Source organism: Maylandia zebra, linkage group LG2 (genome assembly GCF_041146795.1).
Source record: "Maylandia zebra isolate NMK-2024a linkage group LG2, Mzebra_GT3a, whole genome shotgun sequence".
Classification (NCBI taxonomy): Eukaryota; Metazoa; Chordata; class Actinopteri; order Cichliformes; family Cichlidae; genus Maylandia; species Maylandia zebra.
The window spans coordinates 36,784,785-36,803,996 of record NC_135168.1 but is presented as its reverse complement, the minus strand read 5'-3'; the positions used below and the strand labels follow the sequence as shown (position 1 = coordinate 36,803,996).

The following is a 19,212-nucleotide window of genomic DNA, read 5'->3' as shown; positions in this document are numbered from 1 at the left end:
TCCTCTCCTTTTTTCTCCACTGTTAGTCTTCAGAATGTAGTGTAGTGTGAGGGTATAGCAGAAATATGAAATATAGCTTTATTCTGTAGATAATGGGAATAACTAGGCTCAAAAAGAATCACAGGCCACTTTGTTAGGTACAGCTGTTCAACTGTTCGTTAGAGCAAATATTTACTCAACCAGTCGCGTTGCAGCAACTCAATAAATGTAAGTATGTAGACATTGCTCAAGACAAACTGCAGGGGTTCAAATTGAACATCAAAATGGGGGCAATTTAAGTGACTTTTACTGTGCTTTTGTTGTTGACCAGGCAGGTTGGTATGAGCATTTCAGAAACGACTTCTCTACTTGAATTACAAGTAGAGAGTTACGTACAACCATCTGTAAGTTTTACAGAGAATGGTCTGAAAAAGAGAAAATATCCAGTGTGTAGCAATTCTTATTTGAGGATCTTTGAAACACCACAGCCTGCCTAAGTAATATTGCAGTCCATCCATTTATGAACACAGCGTACCCATCCTCTGATGGCTGCTTTCAGCATGATAACACACCATGTCACAAAGTTCAGTTCATGTCAAACTGGTTTCTTGAACTCTCTCTGTACTTAAATGGCCTCTGCAGTCACCAGACCTCAATCCAGTAGAGCACCTTTGGGATGTGGTGGAATAGGACATTGACATGATGGATGTGCAGTCAACAAATCTGCAGTAACTGTGTGATGCTATCAAGTCAACACAGATCAAAATCTCTAAGGAATATTTCCAGCACCTTGTTGAATCAATGCCGTAAAGAATTTAGACAGTTCTCAAAGCAAAATGGGATCCAACCAAAAAAAGTAAAGTGTAATTAATAAATTGTCTATAATAATTGTGTATATGGCTGAATATATGAGAGGATGTGGCTCCATAATCACTACTAAATTCTATAATCTAACCTGAAAAAGCAAAAGTGCCTTTTCATTTTTCAGAGACTTGATTTAACTTCTTTTTTGCATACTGGGAAAGAATTCTGCCGCTGAAGTTCATTGAGCCCAACTACACATCAAAGCTTTGCAAAGCTAAGACCAAAGACGACCTCAGAGAGCTGACTATCGTGGACGTTCCTGTACAGTCACACAGGACATTTATGGCCCTTGAAGACTTTCAAAGCCCAGCATTTCTGGCATCTCTTTGAAACACTGTGAATTCACGCTGGGATATCAGGTGTTACCTGGGTTGTTGCAAACTTATGAAGCCTTTTCCATTTTTGAGTACTGATGTCATTAAAAAAATATATAAAGAACAAGTCAAACGGCGTACTTCTTGTACATGTTTTCATTGATGATAATTATGTAATGAATTTAAAGCAAATACGTAATTGAAGTCTGCACTAGTCTTTTTATTCTAAGTAATATTTTGCAGGTACTGAGTGTAGGAGTGCACATGGAGGTCTGTGTTTTGAATGATTTTAGTTGCATAGCCTACATGAGGACTTCTAATGCTACTGTATTGATCTGCATACTGTAAGTAAGTCTTCTCCACTAGATATCATCCCTTTCACATTCACAATTAGCTCATATTTCAAAACATCCTAAACATACATTGGTCATTCAGGCCATACATAGAAGCACAATGCTGTTTTTCTACCTATTAAAAAAAAACAAGAGAGAAAGAGAAAACTAAATAGAGAAGACAGAAAGCAAAAGATATTTATTATGTGTAATATGTAATTGTTACAGACACAGAAATAGTGTATAGTGTATATCCTCACTCCCTACATAAAAACATGGCATAAATTACATAAGCAATGGGCCTTCATACAGGTAAGGCATAGAGAAATCATTGTAGGCTGGATTACAATAAGAAAGCACTTCCAGAGTATCTCCACCTTTACGGTGTTTGAAAAGAATGGATGGGCAAAGGTTTTATAGGAAAATCCCTCATGGATCAAATTTATAACAACCAGGTTTCCTAAATAGTGAGGGAGTAGAAACTGGACTGAAGTGGACTGTTGCCAGCACTGCTTTGACTACAGAATTTAAGAATATACTGCACCTCTGTTTCACATGGCAGGAGAAAACGACTGTATTCTCTTCAGTTTGCAGAAATACCCTCCCACACATTTGATAAACCCTCTCTGGGTTACCACACATTCAAAACCTGATAAGACCCTATAAAATCAGGCCTCATAGGAGGAATGAACTTAACTGATGTAATAAACCCTGTCATGGATATATTGTCACCTATTTACTTATTATAATCCTTCCCTGGATTTTTTAAGTGTGTGGGTTACACTGGATACCTGGCTCTAAATTAACAGCAGCTTTATCAGTTGTAATCTCTCTCAAAGGTCCAAGCAGCCATGGTTTTTCCCAAAGAGATGTAATTCTCACCTCCGTCAGATTCTAATCATAGAAAACTCCAACTTGAGGGGTGTGATTAAAAGCATTGTTGCTAGACCTTGCTCACATGCTGTCCCTCTCAACCTTCCTCCCCCTGATTGGTGGTTCCACCCACTGTACCAGTGGCACAGTGTTAATTTGCTACCCTCCCAACAGCTATACTGCCCACTTTAATCCATTATTCCAAAATGTCCACATACCTTTGCTTAGCAATCTCTTTCACTACAGCATCAAATGCCACACTTTGCTTAACACACCCACAAGGTCATCACTAATTCAGCCGTATTCTCCCTGTTCTTCACCACCTACTTTAACCTTGTCAGTTCAACATCCTGCTCCTCACTCTTTTCAAACTCCTGCCTCTGTTAGGCCCTCTGCAGCAGCCCTTTGTGATGAAAGCTGTGGGGAGTATTTCCCACATGAGCTAGGACTGCTGACCTTGGTGGTTAGACTTGGCCGCTGCTATGATTAATGTGTCTACAAGACAAGAAGCAAGTACTTCTACCTGCCCGACCAATATATATCTTTTTACACACATCATTTCTGTCAATGGGCAAACCAGATGATGGACAGATGTTAACCCGTTTCGATTCCTGTAATCCTCATTGCACAATACTGCTAAAGAGGGAGGAAACAAATGAAAGAGAAGGGAGGTTTAGCTTCACACATACTTTATTTCTTCTCTGAATGATCAAACATGCTGCACTGGGCTCATCTGGAAGGTGTACATGCCGGCTTGTGTTCGATAAGGCAGTTACCTGTGCGTATTTTGCCCTGAGGAAGAAGAAGTGCCTGTGTGTTTTAGGTTGTGATGTTAAAAATCCCTCAAGGACAAATGCACTAAGAAGAAAAGCTGTGCTGCCATTAGGAGCCCCCATACTCCCTCCTAGAGTAGAGCATAAAGGAAAACAAAGCATTCAAGCAATGAATCACCACAGATAGATCTTTCAGGCAGCATAAACAAGGAGCCCAATACAAGTTGGGAATAGACTAAAGTTATAAAAGTCTGAGAAATACAAATATTCACCTTCAGGTATTGAATATATGGTGGCGGTGTCATCTTGTGATGGAATGAGATTTGTTCAAAGAATTCATACCACGATATATGCTGTTTTCATTTAATTGATTTTTAGACCCTGTGTCAATATCTCAGCGGAGAAACACAGCAGTAATTTGCTGATCCCATACAGAATGCATTGTTTTTACTGTGCTATTTTCTGCCACTGAATTCACCCCAGCTGTGGAAATGCAAAGTGGTTTGCATTATTTAGAAGTACACGATAATCCACATACTGGTTATTAGCTTCTAGACATTTTTTTTCACACATGCTTTGAAACTTCTGTTTTTTTGAGTTTATGGGGTTTAGTTTGACAGAATGAGCACGGTAACACATCAGTTAAAACTATATGGTTCATGATATGATGATATAAGGTGATATGGTATTCAGTGAGACAAACTTTAATTTATATCCTTGAGAAACCAAGGTCATTTTGCAGCTGTTGAGCAATATATCAGTCTACATGCCAGCAGTTCCCACAAAGTCAAAGGCTTGTAAATGGACTGGTTCTTATAAAGGACCTTTCTACTGTACCTGAGGACAAAGCACTTTATACACTTCTGTCATTCACACCAATTCATACAAGCATGTTTTTTCTATGTTTAAGTGCTTTCTGTGTAACATTCACACTCCAGTAGACGCACTGGAGAGCAACTTGGTTAGTATCTTGCCCAAGGGTATTTGACATGTAGACTAGAGCAGCCAGGGATGGAATCACCAATCTTCTGATTTGTTGACAGCCACCCCAAGCACTACAGGATGGTGTGGATATATTTTGGGATTCACAGGTATGGCGATTAAAAGGTCATGTGGTTCTGAAAGAAAAGCTGAAAGGTTAGGGATTCACACGGAATTCTGACATGCATATTTTTTGTGATTTAATGACCTTTTGCCACAAAAATAAAACAAAAACAAAACAAAAAAGAATGAAAGAAAAAGCAGGGACAGCCCCTGCTATTGTGTGTGCAATGTATTATAAATTGCCTCTTTATTTGAGTCTCACACTCACATGCACTAAATGTAAAGATCATTTTAAAACAAAAAAATTGGCAGTGATAGATCCAGATACCTGGAAATTGGAGCCCTGGCCCTGATTCTGTGTTGGGCCAGATTGTGCTGAAGTGGAAATGGAAATGTCATCTCTTGTTGCTCTACCATGTCACGTCAGAATGGGTGAGATAGCAGCTCGGTAAATATTAGTCTTCTGTCTTTGAGAAACCACTCAAATCTCTGCCTGCAGAAACTCTAATTTTTGAATGCTGCTAGACAGAATGGGGATAATGTTTACCCATGTTCAGGATGCAAATAAAAGCTTCAAGAAGAACATGCTCCATCACTAATAGAAAAGGTCAAACCTCCAGCAATAAAGCATCTCAACCACAAAGACTGACACAAGGTTGACATTTTCTCCCAGTGAACTGTTGTTCCATCTGTGCACTTCATATTGCCATCTTTTGGTGAAGTGCTCCATTTTTACATGAGATGCTACAGAGGACCCCTTGACCAGATGAAAGCAATTGTCGGGTTAGCTCTTTGATGTCTTTGTAATGCATATTTACTGTTTTGGCGAGAGTGCTGCAATCATCTAAACATGTTTTCATCTCTGGAAAGTGCTACAGCAAAGGTTGTTTTGCATAGTGAAACACATTACTGTACCATAGAAATTGATTTCTTAATGTCACAGTTTTCCGAAATGTCATGCTTATGAAACATAATGAGCTTTGTTCCTGCTTCGATTTGTGCTGGGATGAAGAAAAAGGACAAACTCTCATTAACAATACATCAGGAATCTGATTTCAAGTTAGAAAGAGAACATTTGTTTGCACAGTATTTGTTAATCTAGTGTAGTACATCTTTATACAAATCTACTATAATGACTCAGACCTGTTGGTTCAACTTAAATAAAAGGCTCTGGAAAGCAGGCTAATCATGCACAAGCTCTTTAATGAGCGTTGTTCCTGTTTCGATTTGTGCTGGGATGAAGGTCTCTCTGGCATCATGGCAGAGAGACCTGCCATGATGCCAGGTCTCTCTTGAAAATGAGATTTTTAATCTCAATGAGATTTTTTACCTGGATAAATAAAAGACTAATAATAATAAATGCCCTTTAACACGAGAGTGCTGATTTGAAAATGACAAAAATCGAAGGTTCTGAAGCAAAGTTCAAAGTGAGTCATATCCCATAAAACTCTGGCAAACACTTGCTGACCAAAGGTGAAAAGAAGAAGGAGAAAGAAACTATTTCTGTGGTCAGATTTATCGGATAGCAGCTGTATGTGAAAGAAAAGAAGTCTTACAATGTGAAACATGGAAACTGTCATGTTTTGTGCCTCCATGTAAAACTGATGTCTTGTCAGAAATGCTAGACACGAACGCCGTACTGTGTAGAAGAACCTTTGATGTGTGTTGTTGATACTACCACCTCTTTCATCTCTGAATAGGATGACCTACCAAAGTTAGAAATCTAGTTAATGAGTAGTTAACTATTGGTACTTAAATAAAGTACATAACAAGAAAAATGCAAGAGGTGAAAGTGATAATGCATATTGGAACACCTTGAACAACTTGAAACATATTGGATATCAATGGAGAAAAAAAAATCCTGCTGGATATCGATACTGAGAAAGGATGGATGATGTGTTAGAAACAAAACGATGCCACATCATTTTACACTTGTCCTGCTGATGAGTCAAGGCCATGTCCAGCTCTTTTAAAATAAATGGCTATCTCCTGGAATCTCCTCCATGCTTTTGAGACTGTACTGGGAGACACAGCAAACCTTCTAGCAAAGACACGTATTGATGTGCCGTCCTAGAGGAGTTCGACTACCTATACAACCTGTGTAGGCTTCAGGATTTGCCTCATGCTACCAGTAGTGGCACTGACCCCTGCCAAATGCAAAACAGTCAGAAAAAAATGAGGAGGGGAGAAAGTCAGTGGACTCCACCTGTAAAAGCATTGCTGTTCTCGGGATTGTGTCATAGTTTTTGTTAATTCCATTAACACCAAAGCAGCTAAAACTGATTAACAACCCCTTCTGCTACTTAACTCACCAGATCAATATCACAGAAGTTGAATTGACTTGATGATATACTCTGATTAAAAAGTGTTCCTTTAATTTTTTGAGTGCACGTGTACGACAAAAAAGAGTAAGTCGCATGTTTGCAAAACTAGCACTCAAAGAGTTTTTTGCTAAAAAATAAAAAACAAAGTGCCACCTTATTCACACTTCAATGCAGAAATAACACGACAAAATAATTCTAATACTATCAATCGGAAAGGGTAGGAATGTCAGGTTTGGTTTTTTATTCATTATGCAGCACTCGACCTGCTTTTCAGAACCTGAAAAATACCACATTAGCCAGGTAACTTTCTATACTAGCATGTAACAATGTGAATATTTGTTAATAAGCAGCCATAATTAACGCTTTTGTTTTTAAAAGGTTAGGTGACAGAGAGTAAAGGCCAATCATCTCCACAAGCCCTGCACCAGTGGGTGTTAGTGGCTGCTTGATGAATGTGCTTACAGCCTTTGGGATCATTACAAAATAAAGGAATGGGGGTTGTCCAACTGGGTGCAGTCGATAGCAACAATAAAATAAAACAATACAAAGTAACGCTGAACAATTATTCTGTTCTTCTTGCAACGTTTTTTTTTTGTAGTTTTTGTATTTGGCAAAAAAAATGACTAAATGTAATCTGACAACTTCACCAGGAGGTCGCCATTCCCCCAAAATGCTTTTGATAAATGACTGTTGTCAACCTTAACATCTTCTAGACAAAAAAGCCATCTTTTGCTTTTGCTAATAAGTTGATTTTAAGGAAATCAAATATGTTTAGATTTGTATTTTTACAAACTTATTACACCTTAACAGGACAACAGGAAGGTGGTGAGCTAACAGTGAAGCTGATATCAGTAATGTAGACAGAGAGAAAATAGATTTAATTTCCATTTCAATGGCTACTACAAAATAAAGGCTGTATTGTAAATAGTTCCCAGGAAGCCACGATAGGAAGCCAGACTTCCAATGCAAACATTTTCAAAGCAGCCCTGTAAAAAAATCCCAAATGAAATAAATTCATTTGTGTTCTACCTACTGCACACGCACTTTTCCTGCTGAAGAGCAAAACGGTCTGCTGTGTATTAAAAAAAGACATTTTGACTGGTTGAAGCTGTTTCATGTTTGTCTGGTTTTACATTCCTGCAAAAAATACCTCACAAAGGCAAAAGTGTGAGGAAATTCATTTGCAGGTTTTGGCTTTTCGTCTCTGCCATCAGTGTGTGAAAACAAAATTAGCCTTGATTGGTTTGCCTCCCTCAACAATGGACTAAATCTTTTTTATCAGGGAAGCCTGCAGCATTTGGAAATGACACACCCTGCATGCAATATGTACCAATTAAAGCCCAATTCTGTGCTTCAACCTAGGATGTATATTTCAAATGAAATCAATTACGTTTTTTTCCTTCTCACAACCAAAAAGCAATTTATTAAAAAAAAAAAGTTAATAACATCACACATTTAAAAGAGCTGCGGTATCTTCCAAACTCATCACACACAAAGAAGAATCTCGGTCCTGCTGTAAAAATGCCGTTTTACATAAATGCACCATTATTTCTATGGGCTTATTATTATTTCAGTCCTGCTCAGCATGATCCCCTTTTAGTTTTAATCAATATTTTTCAAGTTTGAAGCTACAGAGGAAACAACTTCTGGAAAAACATTGAGAAACAATAGGCTCCCGTCGTGGCCCTTTCTTGCAAAAGCCAGACGTTTGTAGCAGTGTGTCTAGTAAGAGCGGCTTAAGAGTTAATTTCCTGGCAGTGATTTGTAGGAGAGCAGCATCAACAAGCTGCTGCATACTGGAGCATGAAAACCATTACTTCAATCCCTCACTCCCTGACATTAATAGGATGAATAAATGTTTTTGTTCTCTGCTTAATTTGGATGGATTCATCCAAATGGCTATGAAAACAAGTAAATATCCATCTCAGCTCTCCTCCCGATAACAAAAGACAAAGAGAACTCACTCTGCCTTCTCTTTTTCTTCCACCTACTGTTGGAGAATTCCTCTCCTCTATGCTGAGCTCATATATCAGATGCTAACCAAAAGGACTGAGACTAGGAACATGTACTGAGGGAGCCCCGTGTTATGGGAAGGGTTTGTTTTAAGTCAATAAACCACACAGGAGGTTGTCATGTTGAGTTTTACTCCGTAGTAACTCAGAAAGATTTTTTTTTCCAGGGGGCGGGGTCCCAGACGAGGGATGTAACAAATGAGACGCAGCTACACGGATTATATAATCGACGTGAACTAGTAGGTTTAAAAAATAATGATAAGGGTTCTGTTTAATCATAAAGAGCTAAAATAAAATTGTTGAAGCAAATACAGATTATTTTGCTTACACTTAATCACTTTACACGTCCGCACACTGAGTGGAAAGTCATCCAAGAAGCACAGAAGCAGCATTGGTCTAATATGCAATCTTAGCCTCTGCAAGATGCAAATGTAGTCTTTATGCTTATGTCTTTAATATAGCTGTCTATCTGTCTGTATGTTTTACTTTCACTTCACAACATTTTATTAGGGAGTTGCAGTTAAATCTAGTGCTAACACAGTGCTAACCACAGCAAAGCCTGTTGCTGCAATGTATCTTATATGCAAATGGATATTATACAGTATAATAATAAATGTATAAATGATGTAACACTTGGAGAAGCATTTGTGGCTGCAAAGTACTTTCAGCGAGTATAAAAAAGGGCAACTGCTTTTATAGCACAGACAAGAAGTGCTCAGATGACATCGTGTAGTATTACTACTGAATCAACATCCAGCGGAGTACAGTGTTTGGGTCAGAAGGCCATGAGCACACTGGGTGCTTCACAACTCTCAGTGGAGCTCAGCAGTTATTCTGTAATGAAAAACGACTACACAAACTCGTGCAATGGACTATATTTTGCTCTGCAATATCGTTCACACACAGACACAAATATCCTCTGCTCCCCAAATCCCTGGCTGAATTACCAACAGTCACTATCTTTAGTTTAGGAGAGGGACATAACAGAGAAAGACAGAGTCACTTACCAAACACAGAATAACCCTGGCAATTCAGCAAATCAATGCTAAATCACCACACTGCCGCCTCAGTGCTGAGAGCGCTTTCACATACTCTCATGCTGTAGGCTGAGGTTATTGTGATTGGATCTAAAACTATACTTTTGAAGGCCTAAATAACTTCACTAGAGGTGACAGTCCAAAGCAGAGATGATTGTGAAGTAAAATGACTGTGATGGCAGAGATATGGAAGATAGAAATCAAAGGTCGCATATAAACCCCATCAGAGGTGAAAGGCGTCTGCAAGTACGCGCCGTACTTGACCGTTCTCCTTTTCAGAGCATACGGCCGAGAGGATGAATCTCACCTTGGGTTTTGGCAAGAGAGGCGGCCTTTGTTAATTTTTAATGCATTTGGAAACTAGTAATTAAGCCCCCCCACACCAAACCCACCACCACCACCCCCAACAGACTGGGAAATTGACATGCTCTGGAGAGCCAGTGAGTAATTATATTTGTAAAGAGCAGTGATACAAGATACTCCCCTCTGACTGGGACTCATTACACATCATTAGAGAGGAGCAGCAACTAGGCACGTGCACGTGCGCCACCCCCTCTCCGAAAACCAACCTACACATACATGTGGGCATTTTGAGGCACACGCGCGCACGTCTCTCTCTTTGTCACACACAAATACAGATCAATGAGAAGAAATCCAAACACTGGTCCTCTTTAGTAAACAAACACAGCTCCTTGAGCCTCTGACCCAAGCGAACCCTAACAGGACAGCACAGACGGTGTAAAACTCCACGCTCGTTATCTCATCCGGCGATAATCGCACCGCGTGGGTCAATGTGTAATTAAAGATTAAATCTGAAATTATTTCTCGTTCATCTTAACAGCAAAAGGTTGAATCGTAAAAGTTTAAAAATGGGGCCTCAGAAGTATTGTGGTCCACCCTTTGAAGCAATAATTACCATTACAGCAGCGTAGGGCTAATAGCTACAGGGGGATGAGAGAACAGCACTGGAAGCTCAGAAGATTCCTCTTTAATTGGACCGGGCTTGGTGGCAATTCAGCACATCATGGTATCTGAAATGAATCTGTACATCTCTCCTCCATCATGTTCATCTCTTCCTTCTTCCAGTACTTCACCTGAGTCTCAGTTTCTTTTTCTCTCTCTCTTTTTTTTCTGTTTCACTTCAGCAGCTATTTGCATATCATAAAACCACATTTAATCCACTGTGGTCGCTCTTGTGGAAAACACCAAATGCATTAATCTAAATTTCATACACACTGAGCATCTCTCAATAATTTTTCTCCATTTGAGTAAAAACGGTCTAAAGAAAATGAAATTAAAGAAAAAAAAACATAACAAAAGTATTAATTATCTCGGGTCTTGTTCACAAGTGGGGGCAGAGCAGAGGGGGAAACTGTCAGACAGGTTGAGTGGAAGACAGAACCCACTGTGGAGATGAAAATGACACCAGGCAATCCGAGTCACTCCTATGGTCACAAGCTATACAGTCGGTAATGATTAAAACAACAAGATCACATTTACAGCCAGGTGTCTATGCTCAGTCTTAGACGCTCAGTGATTCAAAGCAGAATAGAGCCAATGCTCCTCTGAGCTCCCGGTTGAGGTGTTTCGGGCATGCCCTCCTGGGTGGAGACCCCTGAGGGAGGGAGACACATGACATGCCAGAAAGATTATGTCTGTTGGCTGGCTTGGTAATGCCTCACGTATACAAGCGGAGGAACAGGATGTGGTATCTGGACATCTCTGCTTAGACGCCTGCCCCTGTCACCCGGACCCGGATAAGCAGCAGAAAATGGATGGATCGATGAACGGATAAATAAAACATTCATCACTGACATTTAACATTGCTTGGTGCTGTTCAGTTTATTGAAATCTTGCTATTAAAATGTTTTTCCGCGTCTAAATGAAATCCTCTGAGCAGACGCATTAGTGGTGTCTGTTGTTGCCTAATAGTTTAAGTGTATTTTTTTTCCTCTCTAAAACGATTTAAATATTCAGATTGTTGTGTGTATTTCAAAGGTGTTTACTGCATTATTAATGTACTATTCAGGCTGCCTAGGGACGGAGGGAGAGCTGTATTAGTGTCAGAAATTGTACTTTGAGTTGCCTTGTCTGTTTTCACTTTAAAAATCACCTCGTCTAATTCGCTCATCCCTTTAAGCAGCCTAATTAAAACAGCTTTCTTTTTTTATTTAATTTTAACAAAGCAAATATTTACCGTTTTAATGATTTATTTATTCTTCATTTATAGGTGTTGCGGTGGTTTAGTCGTCTCACAACGAGGAGACACAGGCCCGGCTGGAGCCTTTCTGTGTGGAGTTTGCACGTTTTCTATCAGAGTACTCTGGCTTCCTCCCACAGCTCAGAGACCTCCAATCCACGGCTGTAGGCGTAGGATGGTTTCCTGTCTCTACGTATTGGCCTTGCAATGCACTGGCCACCTGTACCCTGCCTTTTCGCCCTATCACAGCTCGAACAGACTCCCCCCACCCACCCATGTCAGATGACCATATATGACCATATATTATCTAGCTGTTAAAGCCTGCAGTTCACTGTATTCAAAACAAGCAGTTAATCCCCTCCATTTAATACAGTTTAGGGTAGATTAGGGCTGACACTGTTAACGACACTCATTTTCTATATAAAAATGCAAACAAATAGAAATAAAATCATGTAATTATGAATTCTCACACTCTGAGTATTACAATTTGTACTTTATGGCTGAATATATGCAGACAGCATAGTGTTAATTGGTCTGTCATGGTGCGATTTCTCTCTGGCCCTGGTTTTATTTGGTTTATATGAGTGTGTCGGTAATAACAGTTTAAAGCCGTACCGTAGGGAGATTATCAGGCCATGCTACAGTGATGGACATTATCGCTCAACTACATGCATCGCTTCTTCTCCGCTCATTGCTCAGAATGGCTGTTGGGGAGCTCACCAAGAGAGCTGCTTTGTGAACTGCATTTTGGAGTGTGTGCGTTTGTGCAAGCTGCCAAACAACATCAGTATATGTGTGTGGGGGTTGCTGTTGCTTTGTCCCAATGCCTGCACTCATAGTGTGTGCATGCGTGTGTGTTTTAATGTGGCCGGTAGTATGCGTGTGAATGTGCTCATGGGTGTTCACGAGTATTTGTATGTGGTGTATAAGGGTGTGTGTGCACGCATGTAGAATGACATTTACTGAAATGTGGCAGTGAGAGAAGAAACATCTGACTCATAATTGAAGTGCCATGAAAGAAATATGAACAAGAATCTGTATTGGGCTTACGTGCTCAGGTTTAACCAGGGGCAGGAGCATGAGGCAGCATGCTAAGCCAGTCCTCTGACTATCTTACCACCCCGAAGGCTGATTACAATGCTCAAAATGATACTTGGGGAAAAAAATGACAGAGGAAAACACACAGTATTCAAGGTGAGCAATCCTGATGATAAAATCGATAGGCCGTGGCTCTGTGATCTCCATCAAAAAGAGAGTCTAAGATGAATGCAGTTTCTGTGATTCAGCATCCGAATGTCCTGGAGGATAAAGCAGTCACCCTCCTGCTCTTAATGTGTTGGATTCTTTGAGCACCAAGGTGAGGCAGACAGTTTTTTTTAATATATAAAACCGGTGACATCCTATATTTTTACTGTTGAAAACAAGTGTCATGAAGGCTACTACGAGCAATCATGAATTGATCCTGCTAACAATTTATTTGCCTGACAACCCAAATCATGATGTACTGTAGCTCAGTCGTTTTCATCCCACATGTCTGTTGCCCTTTTGAAAAATAAATCACATGTGACAGCTCATCACAGGTTGTAGAGCTGGGAGGAGTTTATTTTTCAACGACTGTTAACTGTTATAGGCATTCCCAAGCTACAACCTCATGAGCTGCTGATGGAGATGTTTTTTCTTTCCACAGTTTAAATTATGCAGTCTGAATGAAAGTATCACTATTAGAGACTTGATCAGATTCTCTGACCATTACACAGGTGGCTATGGAATTTTTAAAATTTTAATATACTGACTGATAGCATGTCTTGATGTGACTTTTTAAATGTTAACAGTGTGTTCAAGAGATCCGTGCTTCAGTTTGGAGAATGAAAGACAATGTTTCTTAGCACTAATCAAAGGTATCTATGGCTGTAACCATATATGTACATATGCACTCATACAGTTTAATGTACGTTCACACCAAAAGTGAAGCAAAGTTTCATTTCACCTCACCTTACCACATTAATTCAGTGTCAACCTGTGAATATTCAGCCCTAGCAGTCATGGGTATAAGGACTAGTGCAACCAATAAACAAGTTACAGTAACATATTCTCACAACTTACCATGAACTAGGGACGATGATTTATTTGCTAGTTGTTTAAACAAGAGAAAAAAGTCAACACTAGTTGAATTGTACAGCTCCAGCTGCCCTCAAACAGACTCAGTAATATCTCCCTTCATTTCCAGTTGTCCATCACTTTAGGAGAGAATCACAGTGGATTGGAGAGACCAGTGTGATGCAAATTGTTTACCAAAGTAGAAATACATTAATCTACATGATTAGCCTCTATCTGGACCACCCAGCAATTTATATATCAAATATGTATGAAGGATGACTTTTTACATTGTGCAATTGGGGTTGTTACTCAAAAAAGTAATTTATTACACATTACTTATTACTTTTCATAAAAGTAATACTGCACTCAACTTTGTTACTTTATGTTATTGTTACTGTACTTTGGTGTTACTCCATAAACTAACCTGAAAGGCATTGTCACATAATTAAAAGTCTATCCTGCAAATGTCTATCCTAATGAGGACACAGATGATCTCACTTTTAGTTTTTACATATGAACACAACACTTACAAAGTAAAAAAAAAAAAGGCTTTTAAGGCACTGTGATGCTACTGTAGAAACACATACAGGTGGAAATGGAGGTGAAAAAGCTGCAAGCCTCACTGCTCATCACTGGCTTTGGTATTGGTTCAAATTCAGGGTCTGGCCGATGAGCTCAGGTGTTGCTAAAACTACACTCAGTTTAAATGTGAATTTTAGATAGAAAGCACTTAGATGAAGAAAAAAGTCACACACATATTCAATGTATGAATGTTTGTGTGACTGAGTGAATGAGAGGTTGTACAAAGTCCTTAGAGTGGTTGAGTAGAGTAGAAAAGTGCTGTACAAAACCCAGTCTATTCACCATTTACTATGGGCTCTTTGCTAGCTTTGTGTTAGCATGCTGTCTGTGCAGATGCTTGCCGAGAGCCACAGTTGTGTTAGCAGTGTAGCAGTTGGCTCCGTCCCGGACACAGTTTGCATTTCACAACAGCACTTTTGTCCTTTTGTGTAATAAAAATAAAAGTAATGTCTATATTTCCATTTTTCAAAGGCTGTAGATCGCTAAACCGTTTTCTTCCTCCCAGTATACGAGATGAAATCAGCTGACTGTAGCGCAAACATGCAGACAAAGAAAAAGATATTTATTTGTTTGTTTTTTCCTTCTATTCACAGTGTACAGATAAATATAGAGTATTTCTGAAAGTAATACCTAATTGTAACTGTAATGTAATTACTTATTTTAGTACAGTAATGTTACATTATTGCCTTACTGAAAAATATTTGGAATGTGTTACACCCAACACTAACCAAGCCTGCTAGCATTGGCTAGCATCCCAACCATCTGAAAACAGTCTCTTCTGGAGCCAAAAAGCTAATAAAGCAGAATAATGCCTATATCCACATCTTATATAAATAAATCCATAATTGCACATTGTTATTCTCTAACTATAAATACATTCACCAAGCCATTTCCTCCTGAGTTGCATGCATTTATTATGATAATTCATTGGACAGTTTTTGTTTTTTTGTGAGTTAATCCTGCACACGCTACAGCAGCTCCGAAAGCTAATACACAAAATGCTCAGCTAAATGCAATCACGTGCTCTGCTACAGGCCAGCTCAGTGTGTAATGGCAACGGTTGCTAATGTTGTATAATGTTAGTGATCTTTAGATTTTGCTGTTTTACTGTGCTTTTGGTGTTTATCTGCATTGCTCAATCACTTCATTCCAGCACCCCATTTTTGCCCCTTTTACTGGTGGTGACTAAGTTTCTCGGGCTTGTTTTAAATTGTGCCTGAAAATAAAATGTTTTTAAATATTCAGAGTACGTTGGAAGCAACTGGGTTTGGGCTGATAGGGCAGTGAAGTCTGAAAGCACTGAGGAAGTATGGGTTTTTGTCTTTTCATGGGATTTACTGACAATAGGAAACACAGAATAAAGCAGCTATATCCTTTATGCTAACAGCTGCCAACAAGTTCGATAAAATCGGAAGCAATATTCTAAAGAAATTCAGCAACATGGAAATTTCATTTTATATTCAAATTGTTTGTAGTCAGGCCACATCCACTCTAAATGTAAAAAAAAAAAAAATAAGTGAGGAGGGAAATCAACTGTGTCAGAGAGATGGATGGAAAAGGTACAAAGCTCGGGTAGTGCACTAACAAACTCCATTTTGTGTTGCTGCAGCTGTTTCCATGGAGCTCTCTGTCTCTCCTTTTTGCTCTCTCACTCTTTCTTTCTCAGCTTCTCCCTTCCCTCTCTCACTCTCTCTCTCTCTCTCTCTCACACACACACAGGCTTACACATACACACACATGCACAAGTGTCTGAAAGGGGATTCAGCTGCATGAGTCAATGCAACCAACCGCAACTCAGAGAGAACCTCTCTTTCTCTCCAGCACACTCTTCCGCACTCCTCTATCCTTCCAGCATCACGCCCATCTTATCATTTTTTCTACTTCATTTCAATAATTTCTTAATTTATTCTAAACCCCAGTCACAACAACAAACCCACATTATGCAGCACACTCAATTACTGTGATTTTGATACATGAGCACTACATCAACAAGCCAGTCCATGTATTTACAGTCCTGCTTTTCTCTCTCTCTCTCTCTCTCTCTCTTTCAGCCTTATTTAGAGTGTATGTGGCAATCAGCAGAGCTCATTACTTCTAAGCTAGGTGGCCTGCAAAGCTGCCCCAGAAAATGTCCTTGAAGAATAAGGTGAAGGAAATAAAAAAAAAACAGAGAGAGGAAAGGATGCTTACCGAGGACTCCAACGCGGTAGTTGAGAGTGATAACGATGACATTTCCGTAGCTGGCCAGCACGCTCCCATCGATCATGTTGCCTGTCCCCTCCATGTAGGACCCTCCATGGATGTAGACCATCACGGGCTTGGCCCCAGTGTCTCGTATGTCTGCAAGAGCGGCCATCATTAACATATTCACAAAGTCGTCCATCCTCTCTGATCAAGGGTCAGCGCAGATTCAGATAAAGAAGTTATAGCACATAGTGGTCACAAACAGACAAGCTGACGATCACCTCCCAGATACCAGCTGTATTCATTCAGTCTTCTGGCCTAATAATGGAACTGGAAGCATTATTCTTTTCATATCAGCTGTACGAGAAACAAATGACTGTCCACGCTTTTTTTTTGCTGTCCAGCTCTATTATAGCAATCAGCTATCTCATCTAAAAACGTGGTGAGTCATTTACTTCCTATAAACCAAACTATTAGGCTTGTATTTGGTTTTGCATTGCCTCCCAGGAGGCAGACCCACTTCCTAATATAGACATGCAGGAAGCCATTAGGGAGAATAAAGAGAGAGGTACTCTGACACATCTCCTAAGCAGAGAGAAGCCTAATCTGGCCTGACAGTGATAGGGAAAACACACTGGCTAATTACACAATGCTACCTCGCGCCTCCTTTTTACACAGGCCTTTCATGCCGCCGCAATTTATTTGCACAGTCCTGCTTGGGATTGCAGGCAGTTAAAATTTCTGCTTCACTTTTGGCAAAATGCTGTTTATTTTATTCCTGGAGCAGTTTTTGATACCCAGCTGGAGCGACACTCCAGCCAGATAAAGCACATCCAGAGGTAGAGGGATGAAAAAAGCCTCTGTCTGAGGAATAGACTGAATTACTGACTGGCTAGCTAGAGCTGGGAGACAAGACAAGAAACTCTCATTTTCACTCGTGCTCCCCCCTGCATTCGGTGCAGCTTCTTGCCTTCCCCCTCCCTTGCTTTGTATCACTTTCACTCACAGACTCTCCCCTGTCTCTCTCCCTGTTTTTTCTCCCGCCTTCTCCCCGTCTCTGTCCAACTCCCTGCCTTTCTTTTTGTCCCCCCCACAAGCCCTGAGAATGGTGAGAATGAGAAGGAGCAGGAGTGCAAAAAGTGTGGATGACATCGGAACAGAGAGGGAGAAAGAAAAACACAGAGACTATAAGGAAGGAAGGAAAAAAGAAAGGAAAGGAATACAGATAGAAATGGAAAGGATATTAAGAAGAGAGCAGGAGAAATAAAAAAAGGAAAGAAAGCAATGGGCTCGGATTTAAAAGGATGGTATTGTATTCTGGTTGCTATGGTGACTGAGAGCCAAAATTCAAAATCCTCAAGAACAGCTAATCGCAGACCACATCCTGAACAGGCTAATCTGCATCGATCTGCAGGCGCTCCTCATCGTTATGCACCCCAACACATTAGCATGCTCAACACAGAAGACAACTACTTAGATGCATTTTGTCCAGACACCCTTTTTTTGTAAACCTCTATAAGAGAACTTAGCCTGTTTCTTTTTTTTTTTTTTTTACATTATTCCCTTGGTTATTCATGGCCCTGTTACATTTTAAAGCAAAGCAATAAGTTGTACTATATATGATGTGGCCTTATTTATGGATTCCTTTATCTTGCTGGTATCTGAGAAGGCTGCACAGTGAAATATGATTTATAGCTGACACTTCTCTGTACACACACTTATCTTAGACAAGAGGAGGAGGGGATGCATGGGGTGAGAAGGCATGAAAAGTACAGTCAGAGAAGGGAGGAGGAGGAGGAGGAGGGGTTCAGAGAGGCAAAACGATATCCTACACAAGCTATTCAAAACAAATGGGCCACAGATACAAAGAGAATGGCAGAAAGGAAGAAGGAACAGGGGGCAGAAATAAGAAAAAAAAGAGATTAGTCATGTCAATGTTATCAGTCACCTCTTTTGTTGATTCACATCGTGTCTCCATGACAACAGTTAAATCCCTTTGGGAGAGCGATACAAAACATTCGAGCTCCATTTGTTCTAATCTATTCATTGAGTTGATCTGATGTGGGAGGTGTCACATAGATGTGATATACAGCTCTCACTCATCTGTTGTCAGAGGAAGATATGTACGCAACAGATCCCAATCGGATTCTGGTTTACAGTGAGAAATGATAATCCTTTACGGATACATCTGGGCCGATGACTAAGTCTTCTTAACCAATCAGATCGGAGTTTACTTGGTCACGGTTAATTGCCTAATCTAGTGAAGCAGGTGACTAAGTGGCTACCTCAAAATAAAAAGCTGCTTCCTGATTCACTGCTTCTCCGGGGGCAAACACATCATTACATCAACACACATATTCTTAGAATCAAAATTTAGCACAGCGCTGTGGCGGAAAAGAAACAGAGATTTATTCATTAATGCACAGGCTGGTATATTTGCAATATGAACTCCATGCACAACAAGCTCAGAATATTACAGAAAGACAAAAACAAACTTGTGTTTTGGAGATGGGCAAAAAAACGTGATTGATGGCAATGTAGATGAAAGCTGATGTGCAATGAAGAATGAACTCAGCGGGGGGAGAAAAAACTAATGT

At 39.9% G+C, this 19,212-nt stretch overlaps 1 protein-coding gene across 4 annotated transcripts in view; it reads right to left on the bottom strand.

Annotated features, from left to right (window-relative positions):
* nlgn3a (neuroligin 3a) overlaps positions 1 to 19,212 on the bottom strand; it is a 139,192-nt gene that overhangs the window by 71,424 nt on the left and 48,556 nt on the right. For all 4 annotated transcript variants that reach the window (XM_004541005.3, XM_076891944.1, XM_004541006.3 and 1 more), the window contains one exon: positions 16,622 to 16,771. In XM_004541005.3, coding sequence (XP_004541062.1) covers positions 16,622 to 16,771 — 150 coding nt within the window. The remainder of the gene's footprint in view (positions 1 to 16,621; positions 16,772 to 19,212) is intronic.